Genomic DNA, 24375 nt, shown 5'->3' on the forward strand with positions numbered 1-24375 from the left:
CTTTTCAATCTCATTCTTGGACTTGCAACACTCACAAAGCATCACTTACAAACAAAAAGGTAATGACGCTTAGTCACCTAGGCTGCCTAGAAACTCTAAGAATGGTTCTTCCTTTTTTGGAGTCCATATTTTCTATTTTCCAGACAGCTGGGCATTCATCCAACCTTTATTTTTACATAAGCCACGTTGCATGAGAATCCTTTTAGAGCAACTTTAACAAGTCACACAGTGAGTATATTATAATGCCTCAATTTAAACCCAGATCTGTTGGACAGTCCCTGACCTACTGAGATATGCTACCTCCATCAAAGAATTCAAGACCACTAAATCTGATTTTTATAATACTTCTCCTTCTTCACTGTCAGGTTCAATTGTCATTTCTCTTTTGACTATGAAGGACTCCTTTTGATTTTCTTGCTTATTTCACGTTTCTCAATGGTGTCACACAAAAAGATATCACCAGGTGCTTGAACTCTGGATTGGATGTGGTCTAATTTGCTGAGAATGGGCTCTGAGTTGAGAGTGGAAAATCCAATAATCACCATCATTGTGATTTCATATGACTGAACTTAGAATAGAACCCATATAATTATAAAGAGCTTTAGAGATAAAAGACACTGAGGCTTGATAGAAGAATTTTTGCTCTACATCTTTAGGGACTAAATACATATTTATTACTATAATTAACTACATATCTTATGTAGCATATGTGTATATGTGTGTATGTGTGTATATATATACATATATATATATACGTGTGTATGTGTGTGTATATATATATATATATATATATATATATATATAGCATAATTATGTTGTATGTGTCCTTTGGCAGACTAGAAACTGAAATGAGGAAGTCTTTTGAAACAGAAGTGACCTGCAATTGGAACCAGTAGGGCCCAGCTTCAATGAATAGAGGAGAGGCTCCCTGAATGTCAGAGCTGAAATAAGAACACCTTAGAGATTAGTCTAATGCCATCATTTTCATTAAGAGAGGGGGACAGCAAGACTTAGAGAAGTGACTTGCCCACAGCTTTATGAGTCACTGTGCAATTGCCATCAATTAAAGTGTGGCACATTAAACATGCATCAAGCATAAACAAGAAAATTTAGCCTTCAAGGCAAACAGCCATGTGTTAATTTCATCTGCTCTGGAGCTGATGGAGTTGATGGATGGGGGACATGCCAATACACTGTCCAAACATATGCCTGCGCTCTTGTCTCTCTTATACTCTATAAAAGGCCTCTGGATCCAGAGTGAATGGACTAAGTGGTAGAACAGATGTCCAGGGATGAATAAATCTCATGTTTGCAAGCTGTATACAATTCCACCCAGAGCAGAATAACAATGTTCTGGAAGGACAGGTGTCTTCCCCAGATGTCTGAAGGAGAACGGAGACTTTCCTTTGTAGCAGTAGTGGAGGGGCTGGTCTTGTGGCTTCAAAGGAGCCACATGTGGCTTTGGTACATCTTTTCCTGGCCTGTATATTTTCTGGATGTTTATCCATAACAAATGTGGTCTCTTTCTGAGATGGTAAGCTCCTAGAGAACGGTGACCATGTGTTTCACCAGCTTTGCTTGACTATCACCGAATGACTTTCAATCAGAAAGCAGGGAACAGCACACACTTTCAGAGGGTGAAGTTTCTCAAAAGTGATGATTTCCTGACCGATGACGAGAGGCTAGATTAAACAAGGAGGTGCAAGAAGATGCCCAGGCATCAACATGCTTGCCAATCCTCTTCCAAGAAAAGCATACACCCTAGGGCTACCCCTGAGGCTCTCAGAGTGAGGGCGGAAAAACACTCTAAGGACTGAGCCTAAGGAATGGTACATGAGCACCAAAAAGCAATAGAAATGCAAGATGGTGATGGTGGGGAGAGGGGGTTACATTTTTCTTTGACCTGAAGGTAGATTTTCATTATTGAGTTTTCATTTCTTTTCAATCCTGTGCCTATGACTCAGTGTTTATTTTCATGACTATCTCAAGGCAACATCTAACTGAAAGGAGTCATTCTATGAAATTGGTATAAAACCATGTGGGAGAGGAGAGAAGATCCACATGAAGACCCAGCCTGAGCTTTACCAGCTCCATGTCTTTCCCCCTCTAAGATCACATATTCCACAGTTTCTTAGAGATTTCTCTAAATTATTATGTAATATTTCCAACTTTTGTATTCATTTATATCCACCACAATGCATCTTTTTTACTTATTCAATGGGAGGACAGAGAGCACTTTGAGGTCCAAGATACCTGATTCCTAGCTCTGCCACTTTGTCATTAAGTTCCTGAAGCAAGTGCTTATTAATCTTTCTGAGCCTTAAACCTCTTGAATTAGATTAGCAAGCAAGCCTCGTGGGAGGTGCCCTGCCTCAAGGGGAAAATTATTGGCAAGTGGACAGAGGAGTAAATAACCAGCTGTCTGAGAGGAGGAGGCCAGGAGCACCCTGCTGAAAGTGGGGCCCTGCTGGACTAGGCCCCGGACAGCAAACGGAGAAGGAAAAGGAGTTCATTACTTACGGGACTCCGATCTCAAAGATGTTGTTCTGGATCAACTGTTTTCCCAACATAATGATGCTGAGCTGAATGCAGAGCTCCATTAGGCAGCCCCCTGGAGCACACTGCCCAGAAGAGAAGATAACAGAAGATGTGGTTAGACCAAGTAGAGCTCAGAGAGGCACAGGCAAGAAGAAAGGCTGGGGCCAGGGCTCAGGCTGGGGCTGGGGCCAGGGGTACACCTATAAACCACCAGGTGGACGTGTAACACCCAGGCTGTACTTGCCTCTTCCATGCGGTAACCATCAAACACGTAAACGTAGCTTCCAGGCCTGCCCACAAACCTGAAATCCAGAAGTGTGGGAGAGTTAGGGAAGAAGAAAGGTGGGGCTGCTTGAAGGCATGCCTTCTGAGTGGAACAGGCACTGTCCATCACTCTCCCTGAAAGTGCTGGCCAGGGCAGGGAGCTGAATCACCCAGTGGTAGGACTTTACATCGTGTTAAGGGCTAGCCATCACCTGTTCCACCTACAGTTCACCTCTTAACCCAAGTTCCAGGGGACAGGGGCTGAGGCTGGGGCCGGTGTGGGGTTGGGAATGTCCCATGTATGTGCACATGTGATAGTTTCTGGGCCTAAACACCACAAGGTCTGGATTAACTCGAAGTGTACTATCTTTGCACCTTCTTCCCTCATCTAATGTCAAGGATTGAGTTCTGATTGCAGCTCCTCAGTGAGAGTTTCTGTTTTCCCAGGAAATGGAGGAGGAGATAGGCTAAAGTTGCAAGTAGAGATTTCTGGGATCAGAAAAGAAAAATGCAGACTTCTTACTGAAAATATTCAAAGCCACGGAAGTAGCCTGCTCCTTCTTTTTCCAAGTAGGGTTTATTTTATTGAGGACAAGAAGGTGGGGCAGGTGGGGAGAAGTGGAGTGGAGAAGCCCATCATGGAACCAGCCAGGTCATGAGAAAACTCCTTCTTACTTGAAATATTAGCCCCTCATCCACCCGTGGAAAGCCTACCCATCTATTTAAGGCTCAGCTCCAATCTTTCCTCTATGAAGTCTTCTCACTGTCTCTGTTCACAATTAAGTATTTCACCAACACTTTCTCTTTATACTTCTATTACAGCACTTATTGCAATGTGCTGTTGACAAGACCATCTCTTTCAGTATACCACAAATTTATCTAAGAGTCACCTAAGAGTCAGGACCCTATTTTTTGGCCTGGAATATTGATGTATGAAACTTGCTATTGATATCAAATTTAGAGAGAAAGCACCAGTGGAAAGCACCCATTAATAAGGACAGTCTCTCTACTACTCTAATTTTGTAAGAGTCAAGGGCAACCATCCCAAGAAGGGGGTTGTGGTTTTGGTCACAAATATATTTGTAAGAAACTATCAAATATATGCAATAATAGCTCTTGCTATGGATGCTTGCTTGATGAGAATTTAGTGCTAGGGAAGCTTTCCTGACAAAATTAATGCCTACTGGGAAATCTCCTTATAGGTAGCCAACTGACCTACCCTGAGAAATAGTTATCAGAAGTGATTTTACATCTAGATGTATTACATAATAATCTGACTGGCCTTTGTTGCTGGTTCTTGGAGAAGCCTCTAAATCCTTAGTTTCCCAGTAGGAGTCTCTTTGTTATTCAAGCTGGGCATTTAGGACTATATTTAAATTTATGCTAATTTATGCAATTAAACATCTCAGGATGGGGTGGGGGTAGCCAGAAAAACCAAACATCTGACTGGAGGGTTGGGCCTTTGATTTAGGTAGTAGCAGCCTGACCTCAGGAGGGGAAGGGGCTGAGGCAAAGCTCAGTCATGGGGCAAATGATTCAAGCAATTATACCTATGTGATGCAACCTTACCAATTGTGGGCACTGAGGTCTGGAGCTTCCTGGTTGGTGAGATGCATTGATGTGCCAGGAGCTAATGCATACTGAGGACATGGACACTTCCCTTTAGGACCTTCTTAAACCTCACCCATTGTGCCTCTCCCATTTGCTAGTTTGGATTGTATCCCTTTATAATAAAACTGTAATTTTAAGTGTAGAACATTCCTAAGTTCTGTGAGTCATTCTAGAGAATTATCAAACCTGAGGAGTTAGTGGCCATAGCCAGTGAGTCTGAATCTGGAGTGGCAGAGGAACCCCAGAGCCTGCAGCTAGTGTCTGGAGTGAGGGCAGTCTCGTGGAAGACTGTGCCCTTAACCTGTGAAGTCTGCACTGCAAGACCTAGAAGCCACGCGCTAGACCTGAAATTCCCTCCTATCCCGTCCTTAACATTGGGAGGCCCAGGGTCAAATCCCTGTACAGGTTCCCTGGTTGTCAGAACCTGAAGATTCTAACCCCAAATGCTATCATGCTAATGCCATTGCTTCACCAGCAGTGTGATACAGATGGAAGTGGGGAATGGGACTAACATGGGACAGGCTGACTCTAGTGGGGGGCCCTGTCTTAGTGACAAGTTGCCCTTCCATGTGTGACCCCATTATACTCACCTCCCCTTGAAAAAGGCCACATAGAAGATGGGTGAGTAGGCATTGACAAACTTTAGCAAGAAAGCTTTGAGTATCAGCCGTTCTTCAAAAGTCTGTTCTGTTTTTGGAACCTCTGAAAGATAAAAGCAAAGCTGATAAGTCTGAGAGACAGATTTTTCACCCCGTCAGAGTTTTAACTCCGACTACGTGAACTGTTGTCTTTCAGCTCTCATTCCTCCAAGGTAGAAACCAAGAGACATGTCTCTCTGGCACATTAGAATTGAATTCATCTGGGAGGTCCCAAATAGATAACCAGGTACAATGGAGCTACAGAAAGCAAAGGGAACATATAATCATCATCTTTCTTCTTCCACCGTCCTCCCCACTCCAGCAATGGTTTCACACTGTGCTTTTCTATGGGGGATCTGAGCAGGAGAGCTTCCTCGAAGCACTCTCACTTCATCAAGAGGAATTCAGCTTTTGAACAAAGGTCCCTGATGAAAAAGGCTTTTGTTAACCAATGAACTACTCAATAAGCAGCAGAGACTTGTCTTAGGCACCGTGACATTATTCCTCTTTCTCTCCTCCTTCATTTCTAGAAGGAAACTCTGCATCTGTATGCTCTCTGGATAGAATGAGACACCTTGTATTTGTTTACTCAAAGGATGCACGATACAGGATCATCAGATAAGTGAAACAAACATAAGACTAATGTCTCAGATTTGGGGGTCACAGCAAGTCCAGTGAGTCCTAAGAAGTTCAAGCAGAGGAGTCAGCACAGAATCCCCCAAGGATCCTGAGAAACACTGGGCAGAAACCTCACGATGCCTTCAGAAGACTCAAGTTCCATGGGACATTCTGGTGAACAATGGGGCAGAGTGTTTGCTGAGGATTCACAGGTCTTGGCAACTGGCTTGGCAAAGATAGAAGGTTATAGGGCCACACTTCAGGGGCAGAAGGAAAGCCCTAGCCCTGCAGCACATGCACTAATACGGTATCGCCTTAAAGGGTGCTGAGCATAAAGCCAAACAACCAGGACCATGCCAGCCAGGAGGTGGTGTGTCCAGATGAGTTTGACGCACGGGTCCATGTGACTTGTTTGCCCACCTGACTCACACACAGCTTTAGTAGGAATCTTTGGAAGAATGGATACAACACTGTTTTCTGTCCTGAAATTCCCTTCCCAGGCCCATCCCCTCCTGTACAAATCCTTCTCAACCCTTAGCATTCAGATCAAATGTGGTCTGTAATCTCCTTCCTGAAGCTTTCCTAGATGACTTCAGATGGTGGTATTATTTTTCTTCTATGGTATTTTATGTTTCCCTGCATTCATTACCTATATCCATGCCCTCTGAAAATCACAACAGGAGCTTTCATTGATCTTCTGTCTTAGTTGGTGTTGCCTGCTATGTCAAGAAATAAGCAGTTTGGGAATAAGTGGTTTATTTCGGAAGTGCTCCTAGCAAACGTGGCGAGGGAATGAGCCAGAGAAGGGAGGGAAGGCAGCATGGATGTGTTCATGAGCAATTTCATGCTGCAGGCTACTGGAGCTCAGTCCCCCTGGGACCTTCTAGGAGACTGTGAAACACCCCTCATAATGATTACACTAAGGAGTGTGAAAGTGGAGTCCCTCACTGGTTGAAGGTTACCGCTGGAGTGAGGTTACCCCTGGACATGACTCCCTAGCGTTTCTGCCTTCTCCTGTGCATGGGCTGAGCATGCTTACAACCAGAGAACACCTGCAGGCAGAGAGCTGAGTGACCTCCATGGTAGTCAGTGGAGATGTGTGTGCTGTACAGGGGTGTCTGCTCCAAGCTGCTCCACAGGTGGCATCACACCCAGGTGCACACACTTGCTACCCTGTTTCATCCTTACCTACCTATGTGAGGGAGGTATCACATCTCACTTTTACAAATAAAGGCAGCTGAAGTCCAGAGAGGTGAGAGCCTTGCTCTAGATCACAGAGCCAGTAAGTCTGGATTACATGAGAGTTAAGGTCTGAACCCAGATCTGCCTGTCTCCAAAGATAATTTTTACTACACCACACTATGAAATCAGGACTTTTGGCTGCTGTTTACACCACACATCTTCTTTCACCTCCCCACCCTCCACTCTCAGCCCACTCGATATGTACCTAAGAAATATTTGTGACTGGTCAGTTCACATTCATTGAGTACCACCTGCATGCTGCCAGGATGAATATGACTCCACACTTCCTGCAAGGAGCTTCATTTGCCAAGGTCTCTGGGAAAGCCTTTTTCAAACTGCCAAGTCTTTTCCAGATTTAATCTCTGATTGGCAAGGAATCCATTCCCCTCTAGTCATGGCAGAAGGGGATCTTAGGGAGAAGAATGCTATGTATCCATGATCTGTCTTCCCACACAGCTCAGTGAGCCCCTCATTCATTTGCAATCTTAGAACACAGTCCTGAGTATAACAGATGATGCATCAGTGTTGGTCCAAGCATGAGCAGTGACCTGCTGAGGAGACTGTCATAGGCAGAACGTGAGCCTCTAGGGACCCATGGCCCTGGGAGGGGCCTTGAGACCTAGGAAAGCTTAGAGATGCCATAGCACTACTATCATAATTGAGATCTTGGCCTCCACTTCTCCCTAAGGCCTGGGGAAATGAGAGCTACCCAATTGTCTAGTCCTGACCTAGCCCCCATGAACCCTAAGAAACATGGCGTCGCTCCTGGGCAGCCAGCAACACTGAAAACTGGTTCATTCTCAAGAGCCCCATCATCCTGAAGCCCACTTTAGTTTGCTTATGCTCATGAACAGTCCTAGAGGTCCTGGCAGGCCATCCTGAACCTACAGAGCACCCACTCATGCTATTCTGGGCTCAGGGGAGTTGAGGGGAGTGACTATTTGCTTATTTTGCTCCAGAGATGGCCATAGGGACAGAGAGTTGCATCAGACACACCGAACTTCAAATACAGAGCGTAGAGGACTGAACTTACATAAAAAGCGTACTGACATCTGCCTCCCAGGTCATCCTGAAGACAAGATAAGATGCTTATAAAGCCCTCAGCCTAGTGCTTAGCAAGTGCCAGATCTCAATAAACAATAGTTTCTATTGTCCTGAATAGTGTCCTCCCACTCCATCACCTCCTCCAAGCCAGCAGCCCTGCTTTCTGCAGCAGGGTTGGGCCATCTGCTGCCAGGTGTTTGTGCACCTGTCTAGCCCCTAAAGTTCTGGGAATCATTTCCATGTTGATTAATGGGCACTTACTACCAATCAGCAGTGAGGATAGCTAGCAGGTGACCCTGCTGACACATGGCTGGGAAGGTCTAATTGAAAAGCCCCAGTCCCCACCTCCACAGAACTCCTAGGCCAAGCTTCCTGACATCCTCCAGACAACTCTGGAAATAAACACAGTCTGCTAGGGAATCTGGAACATCGCCATCATTTTATAGGAGATGAAGGTGGAAAAGTCTACCATGATAACACGCAGCTGGTAGACACCTTTGTGCTTTTCTCCTTGCCACACTCGGAGGAACATGGATGCAGTCCCATGAGCTAGAAGTCCAGGCCGATCCCCACTGCCTTACCCAGCAAGCATTTGGATCATGGTCTGTACTCACCATTCACAGTGAACACTGCCTCGTCTGCTACTTCTTCTTCAGTTTATATGCATTAGCAAAGCCCTTCAGATATTTAACCTGTAATGGCTTTTTCAAAACTCCCTGCTACGAATTCTGCCAAAGTGGCCAGTGCCTCCCTGTTTGATTTATGTTTATCAAGTCTTGCCTGGGCTCAAGGTCCAAATCCCTGTCTTCAGTCTGATTCTTATTCTCTTTGACAAAAGGAAACAAGGCTGAGGCCAAGGAATTGTCTGCCCACAGTTTCTAAGGCCACTTGCCATTTGAAGATCTCCTAACTCTGTACCCCCATGTCACTGTTAACCCTCATTTTCCCTAGCCCCGTGTCACCCAGCCCTGCCATGCACAGTTTGGATGGCTTTTCCACAATGAACACAGTCAGATTCACCTTCTGATGGGTCATAGCTGTCACTAGATGTACCCTACTAAGTATATTTACTGAATAAGTGAATGAATGGATGATGGATGGATGGATGAATGAATGAATGAGTGACATGAAAAAAATATGACTTGGAATACTGAAAACATTCCAAAAATTTCCTAAAAATCGCCGGTCGTGTTCCAAGGAAGGACCAATGCCTATGGGTATGAAGTAACAAGAAAGCAACAGCAAAAGAGAGTTAAATCTCCTTTATTTCCATTTCAGATTCATTTAATTAATTTAAATTTCCCTACCTTACCCACAAGATAAGAGATGGGGGTGTTGGAATTAGATGCAGGACCCAGAAAGGCTACAGCCTGTGCCTTGCGAGGTACGGACAGAGACAGGAGGTCAGAGCCCAGGCCAAAGAAGAAAACAGGAGTGATGGGGAGGGGGGCAGATGTGCCCAGCAGAAATGCTCCTTAACTGTCCTGTCATTTGCAGTGGGGCCCCTCATTAGCCTTTCCATGGAATCTTCAATAAAGATGCATTAAAACCTGCTTTCCTCACCAGTGTTCAGAGAATCCTGGATTTGTTCTTGGGGGAGGGATACACCAAAGGACTGAGTCCTGTATCAAGATGGGCACAGGGTCATGAACAGAGACTGTCCATGTGCCCTGTTGTGCTGGGCTACAGAGGAGAGAGAAAGAAAGAGGAGGAAGGAGGAGCAAGAAGGGAAGGACAAAAGGAAGGAAAGAAGGAAGGGATGGCAGGGGAAAGGGTAAGGAAAGGAGGGAGGAGGAGAGGGAGAGGGGAAGGTAGAAGGGAAGGAAGGAGGGAAGGGAAGGGAAGTAGGGAAGGAGGGAGGGAAAAAAGGGGGAAGGAAGGGGGGAGAGGCAAGAAGGGAGGTGGGGAGAGAGTGAAGGAAGAAGGGAAGGGAGGGAGGGAGAAGGAAGGAGGGAGAGAGGGAAGGAGGAGGGAGTGGGAAGGAGTGGGAGGGAAGGAAGGGAGAGGAAGGAGGGAGAGAGGAAAGGAGGGAGAGGGGGAGGGAAGAGGAGGGAGGGAGTGGAAAGGAAAAGGTTTTCAGTAGGATTTTGATCCTTAGACCAGTCACCAAGGCAGCCAATTCAACAGTAACAACCACTTCTTGTCTCTCATTTTAAAATAGTTTGGGGCTAAGACAATTAAAACTTCTGTCACCCCAAAATAAGTAATCAGATCTAATGAGCTGAAAATTTGGGAAACTTGTCAATGTGGCTAGAAGGAGATTAAGGATGAGGTGCAGAGAGGCACGTGTCTTTGATTTTCTTTTATAATCTCCTTTGAACTCTTTGTTCTCAGATCTCCCAATCCCTGCAGGAATTTCCTCCAAGTTCTTGGGAGAGAGAATCTGATCCTTTCAGGACGCTTTGCTCCAACTGGAAATGAGGGGCTCCCTTCCTCCATACTGATAAATCATGGACCTAGTTATTATTTATTAGTTTTATTTCTAAAAACAGCCTTTGCCTGTGCTTTGAGGGCCATGAGCCACCATAAATAATGGGCATTTCCAATAAACAATCCAAACCACTTGATAGGCCACTAAATCAGCTCGGTGTCCCCACCTCAGAGAGGCTCTGTAGCCATGTTCTGTGCTTTGCTGAGCCTTCCAGGGAAGGAGGCCTTCAGGGGACACCTCCCCCCAGGGATGGAGATAACTGGGGTGGGGGTAGGGAGTGTCAAAGCCCTGAAGCTCCAGGTGGACTGCGGGATCTCTCTCAGCCAGCACCAGGAGTCTCATCTGTCCAGGACGCAGACTACGTGACTCAAGAAATACAAGTTTTCCCAGAGTCTACTTGGGATGGAATGATGTCTTCAGGCCAAGAAGGACCATCTGCACTTCAGGCCACTGGCAGGTTACCCTCATAAGACACAGACCTCTGGAGTGGCCCAAATCTGAGCCCATGAGAGAACAGCTCAGAGCCTTGTGCTTCATAAAACTCCAAACACAGTGCCTTTAGGTCACGATCACCACAGGGGAGTCAACACAGAGCACGTGAGTGGGCAGAAAGCAAACCCCCTCTATCATTATTGGTTTCTGAAATCCCACGTCCCCCAGAAAGTCACCCCACATCGACTGGAGGCCTTCTGAGGGTTTTGCCTGCTTCCAACCTGCCGAGGTAGATCTCCAACAGAGGGCAGGCTCCATCCAGAACCAGAAGGGCAATCGGATAGAATATCCATGCAGAGCCTTTACCCGCCTCATTTTCTCTTAAGTGTTAAACCTCTGGAGCATCATGTCATGAAAAAATATGACTACAAATGACCCAGCTGTAAACTACCTTGGAAAATAATTAGTATGAAAGCCCAAGTTAGTCCTAGGGGGCCGCTCAGAATTCAAAGTCCCCAGAGCTCCATCCTAATCATATAGAAACAGTATGACCAGCAAGAGGATGCCGCTGAATTGTTGAGAAGCAGCTCAGTGTAGCCGGAGCCCCCAAAGCCAGCCAGCACAGCTAGGGCCATGGCAACAAAAAGGCATGAAGGGATGTCCAAGTGTGTATGTCAAGTAGTAGCAGCCCTGGCACTGCTCTGGGCGAAGGAAGGAGGGCCTGAACCTCTGGCTGAGTCAGAGGCAAAGGCGCCAGCTTTCCCTGCCTCTCCCCCAGGGCAGATCAAGCCTTTGCAAACAGCAATGTTTTCTGACAGCCCTACCATCTGGCCTTCCCTCCGTCTGTGTGGTGTGTGTGTGTGTGTGTGTGTGTGTGTGTGTGTGTGTGTGTGTGTGTTTGTGGGGGCGGGGGCAGGGCAGGTGTGTCTTGGCCTCCTATGTGATGTTGTTGCCTTGTTTGTGCCATTAGGAGGGAATCACCATAGGAAAAGCCAGCCAGCTGGGTAATTAAGCATCCAGTGCATTGCCTAAGGGAGCAGAGAGCTCCAGAACTGGAGATTAAGGATGGGTGCTCCTGAGATACTCCTGTAGCCCTAGAGAGTGTCTTTAGTGCAAGGGATCCCTCCCTTAGAGTCAGGAAGATGAAGGGCTGGGAGACCTACCATGCTGTCTAGCAGCCTAACCCCCAAGGTGACAGCTCCTAGATGAAGGGCTGGGAGACCTACCATGCTGTCTAGCAGCCTAACCCCCAAGGTGACAGCACCCCAGGGCACCTCATTGTAAGAAAGAAGGAGACTAAGTAGGAAGGGAGCACTTGAGAGGGGGGGGAGAGAGAGAGAGAGAGAGAGAGAGAGAGAGAGAGGAGACATTGACTGGTCCCATTATGGGCCAATCAGGAGTACCCTAAGCCTGGTGCCCACTATGTACCAGGTACTATACGGGTACTTGAACGTGGATTCCCCATTTGATTGTTAAAATTGCCCTATGAGGACTGTCTCCCCTTGGCAATGATAGGAGCAGGGAGAGAATAGGTAGGTGTGCCCGGTTTGTGACCACAGTGGGGCATCTTGCAAACACCCTGGTCTGGAAACCAAACCCAGTGAAGGAAGAGACCCATACCACCTTAGCTCATCTCACGTCTTCCCACAGAAGATAGCTCAGAGGGAATGTTTTATCTTTCTCTTCTTTTTTTTTGTTTCACAAATATTTCTCAAGTGGCTACTATGTGCCAGGCATCAGGCACTGAGAATACAGCGGTGGCTGAACCAATATACTCCCTGCCATGTGGAGCTTACAGTCAGAAGAGGGGCATAGACGAATGTACAACTCTGGAGAGCCATGAGGATAAAAGGCAGGGAGAAGACTGCTTTAGTCGGAGTGGTCAAGAGAGGCCTCTGGGAAGCTGTCCTCTCTGCTGAGGCCCCAGGGATGCTGTGGAGCTCCTGCGGGTCCCGGGAGGAGCCAGGGGCAAGAGCTATAGGTATAGAGGGAATGGAAAGACCCAAGGGTCTGAAGCATTCTGAGCAAGGAGAAACCATTTATTTAGGCAATAGAGCTGGAGGGGAAGGCAGGGGCGGGTCAACGAGAAGGATCTCAGATCTCACAGGAAGCACAATGGGAAGTTGCCTTGGCGTTTTGCACAAGGAAGGGATAGAGTGAGATTAAATTTTAAAAGGATCACAGAAAACAAGCTCTGTGTGTGTGTGTGTAGTGGCAGGGACAGTCACAGAAGCAGAGAGACAAATGAGAAGCGTACAGTGGTCCAGGCAAGAGACGACCAATGTTAGGATGGGAACTTGTGAACAGTGGTCAGATCTGGGGTATGGATGAAGGTGAAAGAGGCCATACTTCACAGACTGGAATCAAGATGTGGGGGGAAAAAGGGACACAGAGAGAGAGGTCCAGGGTGACAACTGGGTTTTAGTAGGAGCATTTGAGTGGGTGGTGGTTCCACCTCCTGAGAGGGGAAAACAGATGGGTGGGAAGTAACGGGTATGGAGGAAAACATAAGAGCTCAATGTTGGATGCACAGAGTCCTTGGACCTCTGTGCTTTTGTGCTTCCTGGGCCATGCCCCTGGTGGGGAGGAGCACTGCACCAGCTGGAAAGCATCCAGTTGGCTGGTATACCCGGCCAGCTTCCAGCTTCGAGGAACCGGAGCCTTGAGCAAGCCATGGCCGCAGGCGGCAGGTACACCGAGTGATAACCCAAGTGCTTCCAGCTTCTGGTCTTCTGCGTTCTGTGACACAAGTCACAGGGCTGTACCAGAAGCAGAGAGGAAGATCTTGGACTGGAAGGACGTTTTGGTCCCACACTGTCCCCAGACAAATGATTTACTTTTCCAAGCCTCGCTGTCCTGACTCCTCAGAGGGAACCATTCTTAAACATTTCGTGTATAGACTGAGGGAAATAAAGATCTACTGCGCTTTTCAAGTTTAAGGAGATAAGCTGTATGCTCCTCGGGTGGATTTCCAGGAGGAGAAAGGAGTCCTTGGTTCTGGGTCCGTGGGATGGACGGCATCCTGGAGATGGGGTGGAGTGGCATACGAATCCCTGAAAGCAGGAGACCCTGCCAGCTGCAGCCCTTCAGCTGAGCTTGCTCTGGACAGGAGGACTATCTTCCCTGAAGAACAATGGCCCACCGGGGACCTGCAGTGCAGAGGGACCCTCTCAGCAATGGCCCAGCCTCTTCCATCAGAGGGGACAGGGCTGGCATCGAACAGCAATGGTGTGTAGCAATGAGAGCCAGGAGCAGGAAAGGCCAGATGTACTGCAGGTACTTTCCGGTTCAAACATGGATCCTCGCCGGACCCCCTCCTATTAGTCAAGACCCCAGCAGGACACAGAGTTCACCTCCAAGGAGGGCAGTGTAACAAAGGGACTACTTAGAGCGGCGAAGGGGTGAGAAGAAGAAATGGGGTCACGGGAGCCCAAGGACGATTGCGAGGGAGGACTCCTCTGTAGGAGCTGTGCTCAGGAAAGGATGCAGTTCTGCCAAAGATGAGGGAGAAGCAGGGAAGAACCAGCCCCAATCCCCTCTCTGGCCTGCTAAGTTTCCTCCTGCTCTTCCACGGCTTCCTATCGGCAGAACCCAACTGGAGGTCAGAGCTGGGGAGCCCCTGTGATGCCACTTGAAGGGGCTTTGGGGCACAGGACCTGGTGGCAAAGGGGTCTGGAGAGAAAACATGGCAAATGGAGAGTGCCCAGCATACTCCTTGCTCTCCTCATGCTTCAAGTCTTGAGCCGGGAGAGGAATAGACTGGACTTCTGCTAACAGGAGAGAGGAGTGCTCCCCTGATTAACCGGAAACATAAAAGAGTCATGTTCATAGTTATGGCTCAAGTTTGGGAAGGAATTCTTGCCAGCTGTATTAAACTATTATAAGTAGCATGTTTCTAATAATAGTTTCCTCTAACTGGAAAGAATTGCTCCCTGAACTGGGGCTTTAACCATGATCAGGTCTTTTTTATTATTAGCAGCAGCCTCCTGTGGTCCCTGTCCCTCCCAGACAACGTTTTACAAGACTTCATGCCCACAGCACAGAGGGGGCCCACAGACAATGGCAGGATCCCCCCGTGCCACACCCTTCCCCTGGCCTCACAGATGGGCAGGCAGGAGGTGCTGCCCCCCCCCAGTTGCTGGAGGCCACCCAGAGAGTCAGGCAGGGGTGGGGGGGGTGTGAATGCAAGAGTGTGAATGCAACCCGGGTAGACCTGACTCTTAGGCTGGTTTTCAAATGACCAGCACTAGGGTCTCCGCACCTCTGCCCCCCACCTGAGAGAGCACAGGTCCTGGTCCACACACATCTACATGTGTCCACATGCATCTACATGCATCCACACGTGTCTACATGCGAACGTGCTGTGAAATTACGCTCCTGGGCAGGCTTAGGCTGCAGTGAAGCCGAGTCCCCTTGTCTCAGTACTCAGAGCCAACAAAGCCAGCATGTCCCCCTGACTCTGAAAACACACGTTGTCCACATTTGATGGAAAATTAGATCCATCCGTGTATGTCCAAAACTTTCTTTAAATATTTTTTTGATGTCCTAGTAGCATTTGGTACTGAGCTTCCTCTCCTTTTTTTCCTTCCCTCTCTTTTCTCCTTAGTAGTAATAGATTGGCTTTCCTTGGGGATGGCTTAGAACTGGATACAACATTTTAGACTGAGGCACTTCAATTCTTCGGAAAAAAAAATTGTTTTTAATTTAATGAAGCATGTGGGACCCCAGAGTCTGTGAACCTAAGCAGCAGGTGTTCTCATGCGTGCAGAGTTTGCTCTGAGGTTCCCTGCCCCTCCCGAGACCCCTACCACCTGTCATTCATATGGATTGGGGCATTGCCCTTTAAACCTTCTGAGCCGTGGGTGGTGTTTTCTTCTGCTTTCGCAAACACCTCTAAAATCTCCTGAGGACAAGAACAGCTACATATTACCAGACAGCAGAGCATCACGGTCTCAGCAGTGAGGTCTCACTCATCCCCTACCAGCCCCATGAACTCGGGCTTGTTATTCATCTCTCTGTGGCTCAGTCTTCTGACTCTAAAATGGTCATGTTGAGACTCCCAACACCTGGGCACCTGGGTGGCTCAGTGGTTGAGCATCTGCCTTTGGCTCAGGTCGTGATCCTGGGGTCCTGGGATTGAATCCCACCTTGGGCTGTCCGCAGGGAGCCTGCTTCTCCCTCTGCCTGTGTCTCTGCTCTCTGTGTGTCTTTCATGAATAAACCAATAAAATCCTTAAAAAAAAAAGACTCCTGATGCCCTTGGGGGCTGTTCTGAGGATTAAATATACTGATAAATAGAAAATGCTTAGAGCAGTGTTTGGTGTGTGCATGCACACATGTGTACACACATACCCCACAACCATGGGCTCATGTGTCAAGTTCCTAAACTTCTCAGGCTTCCCAGAAGTAATATGAAAGCAATGAACAATTTCCTGGCACTACAGTGAAAAGTCTGTGGCATGATATGTATAGTGCCCACCAGTGCCCAGTACATGATGCGTACATGATGCGTTAAAACCTGGCTGCACTTCAGCGGCCCCCGGGGCAGCAAAACTGCAAGACATTGGCTACATTTAAACAGCTCACAAACAAAGCCATGTTCAAGAGAATTGGAGACTCTGCCTTGACACAGTCACCATTCTTTGAGTACCTGCAAGAAGCTCAACCCTGTAACTCGCAGAGGCCTGCCAGAGAGTGAAAAATCAACTGCACAGCTCCACACACTGCCAGCACTGTGCACATGGTCTTGGAAGAGGAAGAGGAGGCATGGCAGCAGAGCTAGAGATAAAGAATGATAGAAACAAGCTGCTGGTGGCGTCTTGGTTACTCAGTCTAGAAACCTCCTGTGAGCGCTGCCTCCCCACTCTGTCTCCAGCTAGATTTCCTTAACAACTGGAGTGTGGACAGGCTTCCCTTCCAGGCCAAGCCCAACCCATGCCTACATGGGTCAGGATAAGAACCTACAGTTTTCAGGAGCACTAGAATCCTGCTCCCTCTGTGTGGGCTCAGAAGCTTGCTGCCTCAAAGGCATGGTATATCCCTGTGTCCAAAGGAGGAAGCTGCTTTGCTATGCGAGTGTGTGTCCCCCCAAAATTCATACATTGGGAACCTAATCCCCAAGGTTATGGTATTAGAAGGTGGGGCCTTTGGGAAAGGCTCAGGCCATGAGAGTGGAACCATCATAAGTGACAGGAGTGCCCGTGTAAAAGAGGCTCCAGAAAAGGCCCCTAGTCTCTCTGCCATGTGAGGACACAGACAGATGTCTGTGAACTGGGAGAGGACCCTTCCTCAACCCTGTTGGTGTCTTGATCTCAGATCTCAGACTTTTAGCCTCCAGAGGATGAGAAACACATTTCTGCCATCTATACCCACCCTGAGGTATTCTGTGATAGCAGATGAACAGACTAGGGCCAAAGCATACCTTGAGCTCGTCTACTTGGTGACTCTTGTCACCTTGCCCCGTACCTAGCCTCCCAGGACAGCTGAGCCCTGTCTGACTTGCCTGGGAATCTGAGGTCCTGATGTCCTTCCCAGCTCTTGCTTGTTTCCCATCCCAGGAACCAGACCCTTTCCTATGACCACGACCTAAAACTCCTTCAAGAATGAACAGATAGATCACTGGGGCCCATCCTGTCCCTGCCTCCCCCCATTCACTGGGATTCTCACAAACTAGTCCTGATGCTGCTGCACTGGGCTGCACAACTTATATAGAGGTCCTTGGCTGTCAAGGCCCCAAGCTTCATTCACTTTTCCCTAGCGACCCCATACCACCACTGCAGGGTTTAGCTCAGTCCCTGTCTCTGGGCTCCAGATCACAATATGTCTTGCACCCAAGCCCATGATCATTGTTATGTGGTAGCCAGGAAGACTATTACCCCCTTTATCTACCACTGCGGAGCCAACTTCTAACAAATTCTGTTTCTTGTCACAAATATTTGTGGCAAGAACAGCCCTCAGATCGGCCTGACGTCTGGGTCTGTTGGAGGATGCTCCCAAGGAATCGGTCTTCACCACCCAGCCTTGCAGGAAACACTTGGGAACTTGTTGGGGTTGTTTACACCAGCTGTTTGCACCTGGTGAGCAAGGCAGTGGTCACAGCCTCCTCATCAATCAGGAGATCTGAGGCACGAAGCCAGATGGGTTTTAAAGCCAGCGTGAGAATGGCAAAGGAAGCCCCCAATTCTGGTAGAATCCTCACTCCATTAGGTGGCATTCTTCACAGCTCTATGTCCCCATGAAGGCCTGGAGTCTGCAGCCACCCCTTGGCCGGCAGGTGTACTGGGCACCCCGTGGTACACAGCCACTGCCACTGGTGGGCAAGCGTGCACGCACTGCCGTGAAGGGCGCTTCCAACCTTTCAATCCCTCCGTTGTGTCTGTCAAGTCACTGTCCCATCACAACAACTTTACATTCACCTTTCTCATCTCAAAATCTCCTCGGGTTCTTTAGTAAGTAGGAGATAAAGAACGTGTAACTGTCCACTGTAGCTTCTGCTGTGGCTTCCCGGATGCCCAGCCTAAGGACATTCCTTGGGGGAAAAAAAAAAAGCCTTTTGAATGCACGAAAGAAGACAGAGATGCATTTAACCAATAACTGCATTCAGAAACTTGTGCTAAGGTCTACTGTGAGGCAGGCACCACAGGGGGCAGGAAGAGAAAGGGAAGACCGAGCAGCTGTCCTCCAGAAGCCCCTCCAAGGCGCTACGGCCTGGCTGGAGCAAGCAGCAGGGACCTTTCCTGCTCATGGAATGTCCATGCACTTCTACACATTTTCCGGCCTCTTCTCAATTAGGCTGCTTCCAGCCAGCGTGCTGTGAGCGGAAGTGAGGGACGGTGCCCCCAGACCTGTGTGGCTCACAGCTGATGTGGCTGTGTGGCCTCCATCCGTCTGCACCCTAGAGCGGCTGTGTGAGCCGAGCCCCCCATCCTGACACACTGGATGTGGAGCATGAGTGAGAACAGATAAATGACTTTGCACTATGCACCAGAGATTTTAAGGTTAATTTTTTACCCTGGAAGAGCCTCATCTATTCCAAGACTAGTAAACACACACGTACAAGTCCAGCAATGAGAGAAGACAGTACGTGATGAACTCCAGTGAGTTCACTGTATTCATCAATACACCCCAAGTGTCCTCGCACCTGCTGCTTTACAGGCCACCAGTCTGTGGTGCAGTGTCCCCTCTGCTGTTCTGCACCCTCCCCTCTGCCTCTGCTACTGCCTTTTCCTAGAGCTCTCCCTCCAGGTCTCCGTGTTCCAGGGCCTTCCTGTCGCCCTGGTCTCAGCCACCATGGTACCACCTCAACAGGCCTTTCCTGACCACTTGACCAGAGTGCACAACCCCAAACCACAGTCACGTGACTGTTTTTGCTTTCTCACCCTCCATAAATATTCCCACTCACTGTTGATCTTTCCAGTATTACAGCGTAAACATAGTGAGAGTAGGGGCCATGTCTTCCTTATTTCCAACTATATTCCCAGAATTGTGCCTGGCACCCAGCAGGCACGCCGCATTCTGAGCGATGAACAAGTGAAAGCATGATCTGTGTCCGAGGAGTTCAGAAGTTGGCTGAGTGTCCAGAAAAGGATGGGGGAGGCAGGCCTCTAGAAGTCCCTTAAAAGGAGGGTCGCTGAGGGCCGTGAGAGCACTTACAGCAGCCTAAACACAGCACAGAGGTGGGAACATACAGGGTGATGTCAGGTGGGTCACCCAGGGCGGAGGAGGACACTGGGAAGAAGGTGGCCAACAGCCTCAAATCTTAGTTTATATTTGATCTGAGACCAAAAGGAAAACTTTCTGTGGGGGCTGATGGGAGTGGTGCTCCCCTCCCCCAGCCCAGGGAGAAAGTCTGAGAATGACTGACTGGGTGGGATTTCCTTTTTTTTTTTTTTTGGTGGATTTCCAAGCCAGTGGTCCACAGTCCTTAGGCTGTGATGACAGCCCTCACAGAGGTGATGATCGTGGACAGGAGGGAGGAAATGATGAAGGAAGGATCCATTAAATTCATTCCAGAAAAGCTCCCTGTTTTGCCCAATGCCACACATCTGTGGATGGGAGGGAGGAGGAGCCAGGTCCAGACCTCAAAGCTTCCTTCCATTGGGCTCCCTAATTCAGTGGCTCTTCCGCTATACAAAAACACCTCTCTGAGCCTTCTGGGAGCACCCGGTTGCAGGCAGACAAGGGCAGCACCGACGAGGCCCAGACAGGTTCCTGCACGGGGCCCTAATACACCATTTCAGTCCCGTCAGTAAGAAACTCGCATCAGCATCTCACAGAAAGTATCTGCATTTCAGAGGGAGACTCTGAGTGTGAACTTCAGTAAAATGAGGAGATGACACTTCCCTTGCCGACTGCACAGTTTTTGTGAGAATGAAATGGGATAATGGAATTCTTTTAAGTTTAAAGTCGCTTTAGGAGGACCACTATCAGAAACAACAAATTGTAGTTACTAGAATTTCATCTCCTTTCCAGGGCACAGATGTCCTCACCGGCCCCTGGTTTCACAGCCAGAAGGAGCACCAACTTCCTGGGTGAGGGAAGGGGTGCTATTAGAAACACTGGACACAGCTTCACAGTGTGGATGGTGTTTTCTGGCCTGATGCAAAGAGAATCTGCCCAGCCTGGTAATGGGAGGTGCTCACTAAATACTTGTTAATGAGGTTTTGATCGTGGGCCACACTCTAGCTAGAATTCTAGCCCTCCTACTCTCCAGAGTTGTGGAAGACAAGTGAGATAGAGTAATGCAGATGGCAACAGGGAGATATTTCTGCACCACTGCTGGCTTCCTGCTCCTCTCTTCCCTCCTTCCTGCCAAACACACTCAATAATCTCCTTTATAGTAGGCCTCCCTGCCTCTCTCTTCTCTGTGGCATCCTAGGTTCCTGCCAGGGTAGTTTTACAAGCATATAGCTCCATTCATGTTGCCCTCTTCAAAAAAATCACCAGTGGTGTGAGGTCAGAGCCCTTGAGGGGGATGGGGAATGCTTCTCTCCACTTCCCATGTCTCCCCAATGTGGAGGGAGTGCGCTTAGTAGTAATGCCCTGCCTAATCTCCTCGAACTCACTCCTTTCCCCTCTCAGGGTACAGAAACTTATTTCATTGGTCTGTCTAGAAGGTGACACTGGCATTCGCCATCTACCCACTTCCTCTGCACTTCCTCTCAGGAGCCAAGGGCCTGCAAGAAGCAGGTGTTCTTCTGGGCCTCCCTCCCCACCATGTCCTGAGACTTGCCAGGCTTCTCTGTCCTCTGCCTCTGGGCCACTGGGAGGAAAGTCTGTCTGTAATCTGGTATTAGGAAACCTCTCTGGCTCTCTGCTAAGCTGCTTCCTCCCATGTAGTCTTCTTTTTAACCTTAAAAGTGAAATCTTTGCCTTTGCATTCCTTCTCAGCTAGTTCAGTGATCAGGCCAGAAAGATGGGTACTTTTTATTGCATGGCCCTTGAACTCTGGCAAACGCTTTCTCCTTGCCTGTGAAAAGAAGCAGAGCTCTCGGCCTGGCATTCAAGGTCTTCCACTGAAAGATCAGGTCTCAGTCAATGCTCTGGGCCCAGATCCCCCTGTCTGCTGTGCCCTCGGCAATCCAATAGGAACTGCCACACTGGGCTCCTCTCACACCCTGGACATGCTCTATGTTTTCCTTCTTTTGCAGGTGGAGCTCTCTGCTCCTCGCTTGGCACCAAAATTCTACCCAGACTTCAAAGAAGCATATAAGCCCAGCCACATGCACGCCTCCGTGGGCCTTTCTTAACCCCAAGGGATCTGATCTCTCTCTTCAGTGTGTACCTCTCATTCTCATTCCTCTGCTAGGAACTCTTGTCCTCCTGCCTATCCTAATACCACTTATCTGTGGGTAAAGCAACTTGATGCCCTTGTCTCAGAGGCCTCCCTTGTGCCCTCAGGAGTGTTGGATGCTCCCCCTAAGTGCTTCCATAGAGTCCTACATGCCACTAGACACACTGAAGCAACATCCTCTGCTGACTCTCCTCAAGAAATTTATAAAGGAACACAGATCACTTTGATGAACGTGCACATGCCTCCACTCTAGAAGGTACCCTGCCTACATCCACATAGAAACCAAAATTCAACATCCACTGTGTGTAGAGCCTGGGCTAGAGAAAAGCACTGAAAGAATCCCTTTAATCAGAATTAGTGAGACCTTTCTGGAATTTTCTGATCCTCTAGGGAAGGTTCTCTTGAAGACCTATCCTATCAAGTGTCTAGCTTCTCACTGGTCAGTGACTTCAAAGTATCATATCATTAATTCAACTTTTCTGAGGCCAGTGAGCAGCAGACAGTCCAGGTCCTCAGATTCAACCAGGAAGAGAGGTGCATGCACGCAGGCCACCCAGGGTAAGTACCATGAGGAAAGGGTCTCAGCTCTCAGCCCTCCCCCCATCTAATAAGCACAAATGCCAAAAAAGTGGCGCTTAGGCAACAGCAGGTTGCGGCTCAAATGACACGTCTGAATACTGAGGCCACCACATTTTTCTCACTGGCTTGAAGCTTGGGAAGTCTGAGATGCCTCTTTGAAGTCTGCTCAGTGCGTGGGGAATGTATGGATTTTCTGGGGCCTCGGCAAGATGAGGATAGATAAGACCCTCCAGGGCTCAAGTATCAAGAGCTTTTTTGACTCTGTAAACACTCCTGGGAAAGTGCAGAGATCTAAAACTTGGTGACTTGTAACCAGAAGTGTTGAACCTGTCTCGTCTTTAGGCTAAAAAGAAGAGATCCTGTGTATGATGCTTAGGGGACAGTGAGGCACTCAGCTTGGTTGGGCTAGAAGACAACTGATAGAGAATGTCCTAGGGAGGATCTTTGCCTGAGGGGAGGCCCCTGGCAGGCCCTGCAAGTACAGAAACACTGTACTTCCTCATTTCTCTGGTTAAAATGTCCCGTGCAAAGCATTTGGTCCCTATTCCTTTTTTCAGTCACCACCACCAAGATCCCTGTGTGCTTTGAGCTGACTGTGTTCAGGGGGCCTTGGGGAAACACGGGATTTTGTGACACAGTACCGATTTTGGTGAGCCATGTGGCCACGGCACCATAGATCTCATCCAGGATGAGGATGACCACGAGGTTGATGATGACCGCTGTTGCTGTCACTGTCACCCGGACATTGGAGCGTGTGGTCTTGTTGAGAGACAGAGCTGCTGCAGTCGTGATGCGGTACACAATGACCCCAAAGACAATGGAGAACGTCAGGGCGATCTGTTTGGGAGACAGGGAGAGTCAGAGCTCAGCAGGCAAGTGCTGAGCAACTACTACTGGCTCAGCCAACTGTCCTATTTGCTACGTCAGGAACTCTATGAATCTGGAGTCCACTCGTGGGTAACAGGGGGCTGCACACCCTCTGGACTCATGTGCAAATTCTGAGGACAGGGGTGCTGTCCATGAGAGAGCACCTTCCATTTTTACCAGATACAGAATGGTCAACAACACACACAAAACCCCAAGAATGCAAACACCAGAGAAAGTGCGTGCAGCACATGCAACGTGGTTTCTTTCACTAGGGGACATCCAATCGACTATGGAGGTAAGCTGAACTCTTATTAAACCACAGTGAGTAATACCAGAGAAGGTACCACGTGCTCAATGAAGGGGCTGCGTACAGAGGGGCAAGCTAAATCAGGTGGAATCATGGGATAGAAACTGGGATCTCAATGGAAGGAAACAGGGAGCCACTGAAGGTGTTTGAGCTGAGAAGCAGTGAATTAGAGGTTCTTGCACTGCATACGGGAGGGCTCCCCAAAGAAGAATAAAGGGAGAGAAACTAGGAGTGAGACTGGTAGACCCTCGATCCTCAGGTAAACAAAACATCACTCAAAGATTTCTCTACCAGCACCCGGAATGAGGACTCAGATTTCTCATTCAGTGCTGAAATCTCTGGCTGTGTTGTTAAAAGGAAAGTTTACCAGCCACTTGACCTCTAAGGGTTCGCCACTTCTTCCTCTTTCTAGAACCAAGGAATAATAAACTGTGCTCCCAGACCAGTCCATCTCCTCTCCCATCACAGCCCAGGAAGGGCTGTTCCCATGAAGTCCAAGGACATTGGGGGAAAAAAGTGCCCTGAGTGAGCCCTTGGAGAGGGCAGAGGGAGGACATGAGACAGGCCAGGTTGATAACCTGCTCAGAGCAAAATTCTAATTTGTTTCAGTCATTTGAAGTCTTCTTTCTTAGAATCCTTTCCGCAGAGGAGGCTGTTTAGGTAGTATTTCCTCTGGGTCAGGGGAAGGGGGGCTGGCACTGGGTCTGGAGAGCTACTTGGAAACATGGGGAGAGAAGAGGTTCCTTCTGAAACTCTAAACTGTCCTGGATGACATGTTCCCTCCCTAGGAAGAAGAGGAGGAGAAGGCGGTGTGGAGAGGAAAGGAGGGGAGGAGGAGACGGGGCCCTGGCTCAAGCAATGCTTTGCAAGCAGTACTTAGGACCCTGATGGACCAATGAGGGTCCTCTTTTCCCCCAAAATGAGGACTGGGGACTAGGTTGCAGATGTGTCAAGGTATGAATGTCTTCAGACCTCTGGGGGCTGCCTGGGGATGCTGCGGCCTGGGGGTGCT

At 48.5% G+C, this 24375-nt stretch overlaps 1 protein-coding gene across 1 annotated transcript in view; it reads right to left on the reverse strand.

The window, feature by feature from the left end:
* The window catches only part of ANO2 (anoctamin 2), a 340992-nt gene that overhangs the window by 42952 nt on the left and 273665 nt on the right, over positions 1-24375 (reverse strand). The window contains exons 16-19 of the mRNA XM_055315496.1: positions 22831-23026; positions 5004-5115; positions 2783-2840; positions 2521-2621 (exon numbers count right to left, since the gene is read on the reverse strand). Of these exons, the coding sequence (XP_055171471.1) occupies positions 2521-2621; positions 2783-2840; positions 5004-5115; positions 22831-23026 (467 nt within the window). The remainder of the gene's footprint in view (positions 1-2520; positions 2622-2782; positions 2841-5003; positions 5116-22830; positions 23027-24375) is intronic.

This window comes from Nyctereutes procyonoides, unplaced genomic scaffold (assembly GCF_905146905.1).
Source record: "Nyctereutes procyonoides isolate TBG_1078 unplaced genomic scaffold, NYPRO_anot_genome, whole genome shotgun sequence".
Taxonomy (NCBI): Eukaryota; Metazoa; Chordata; class Mammalia; order Carnivora; family Canidae; genus Nyctereutes; species Nyctereutes procyonoides.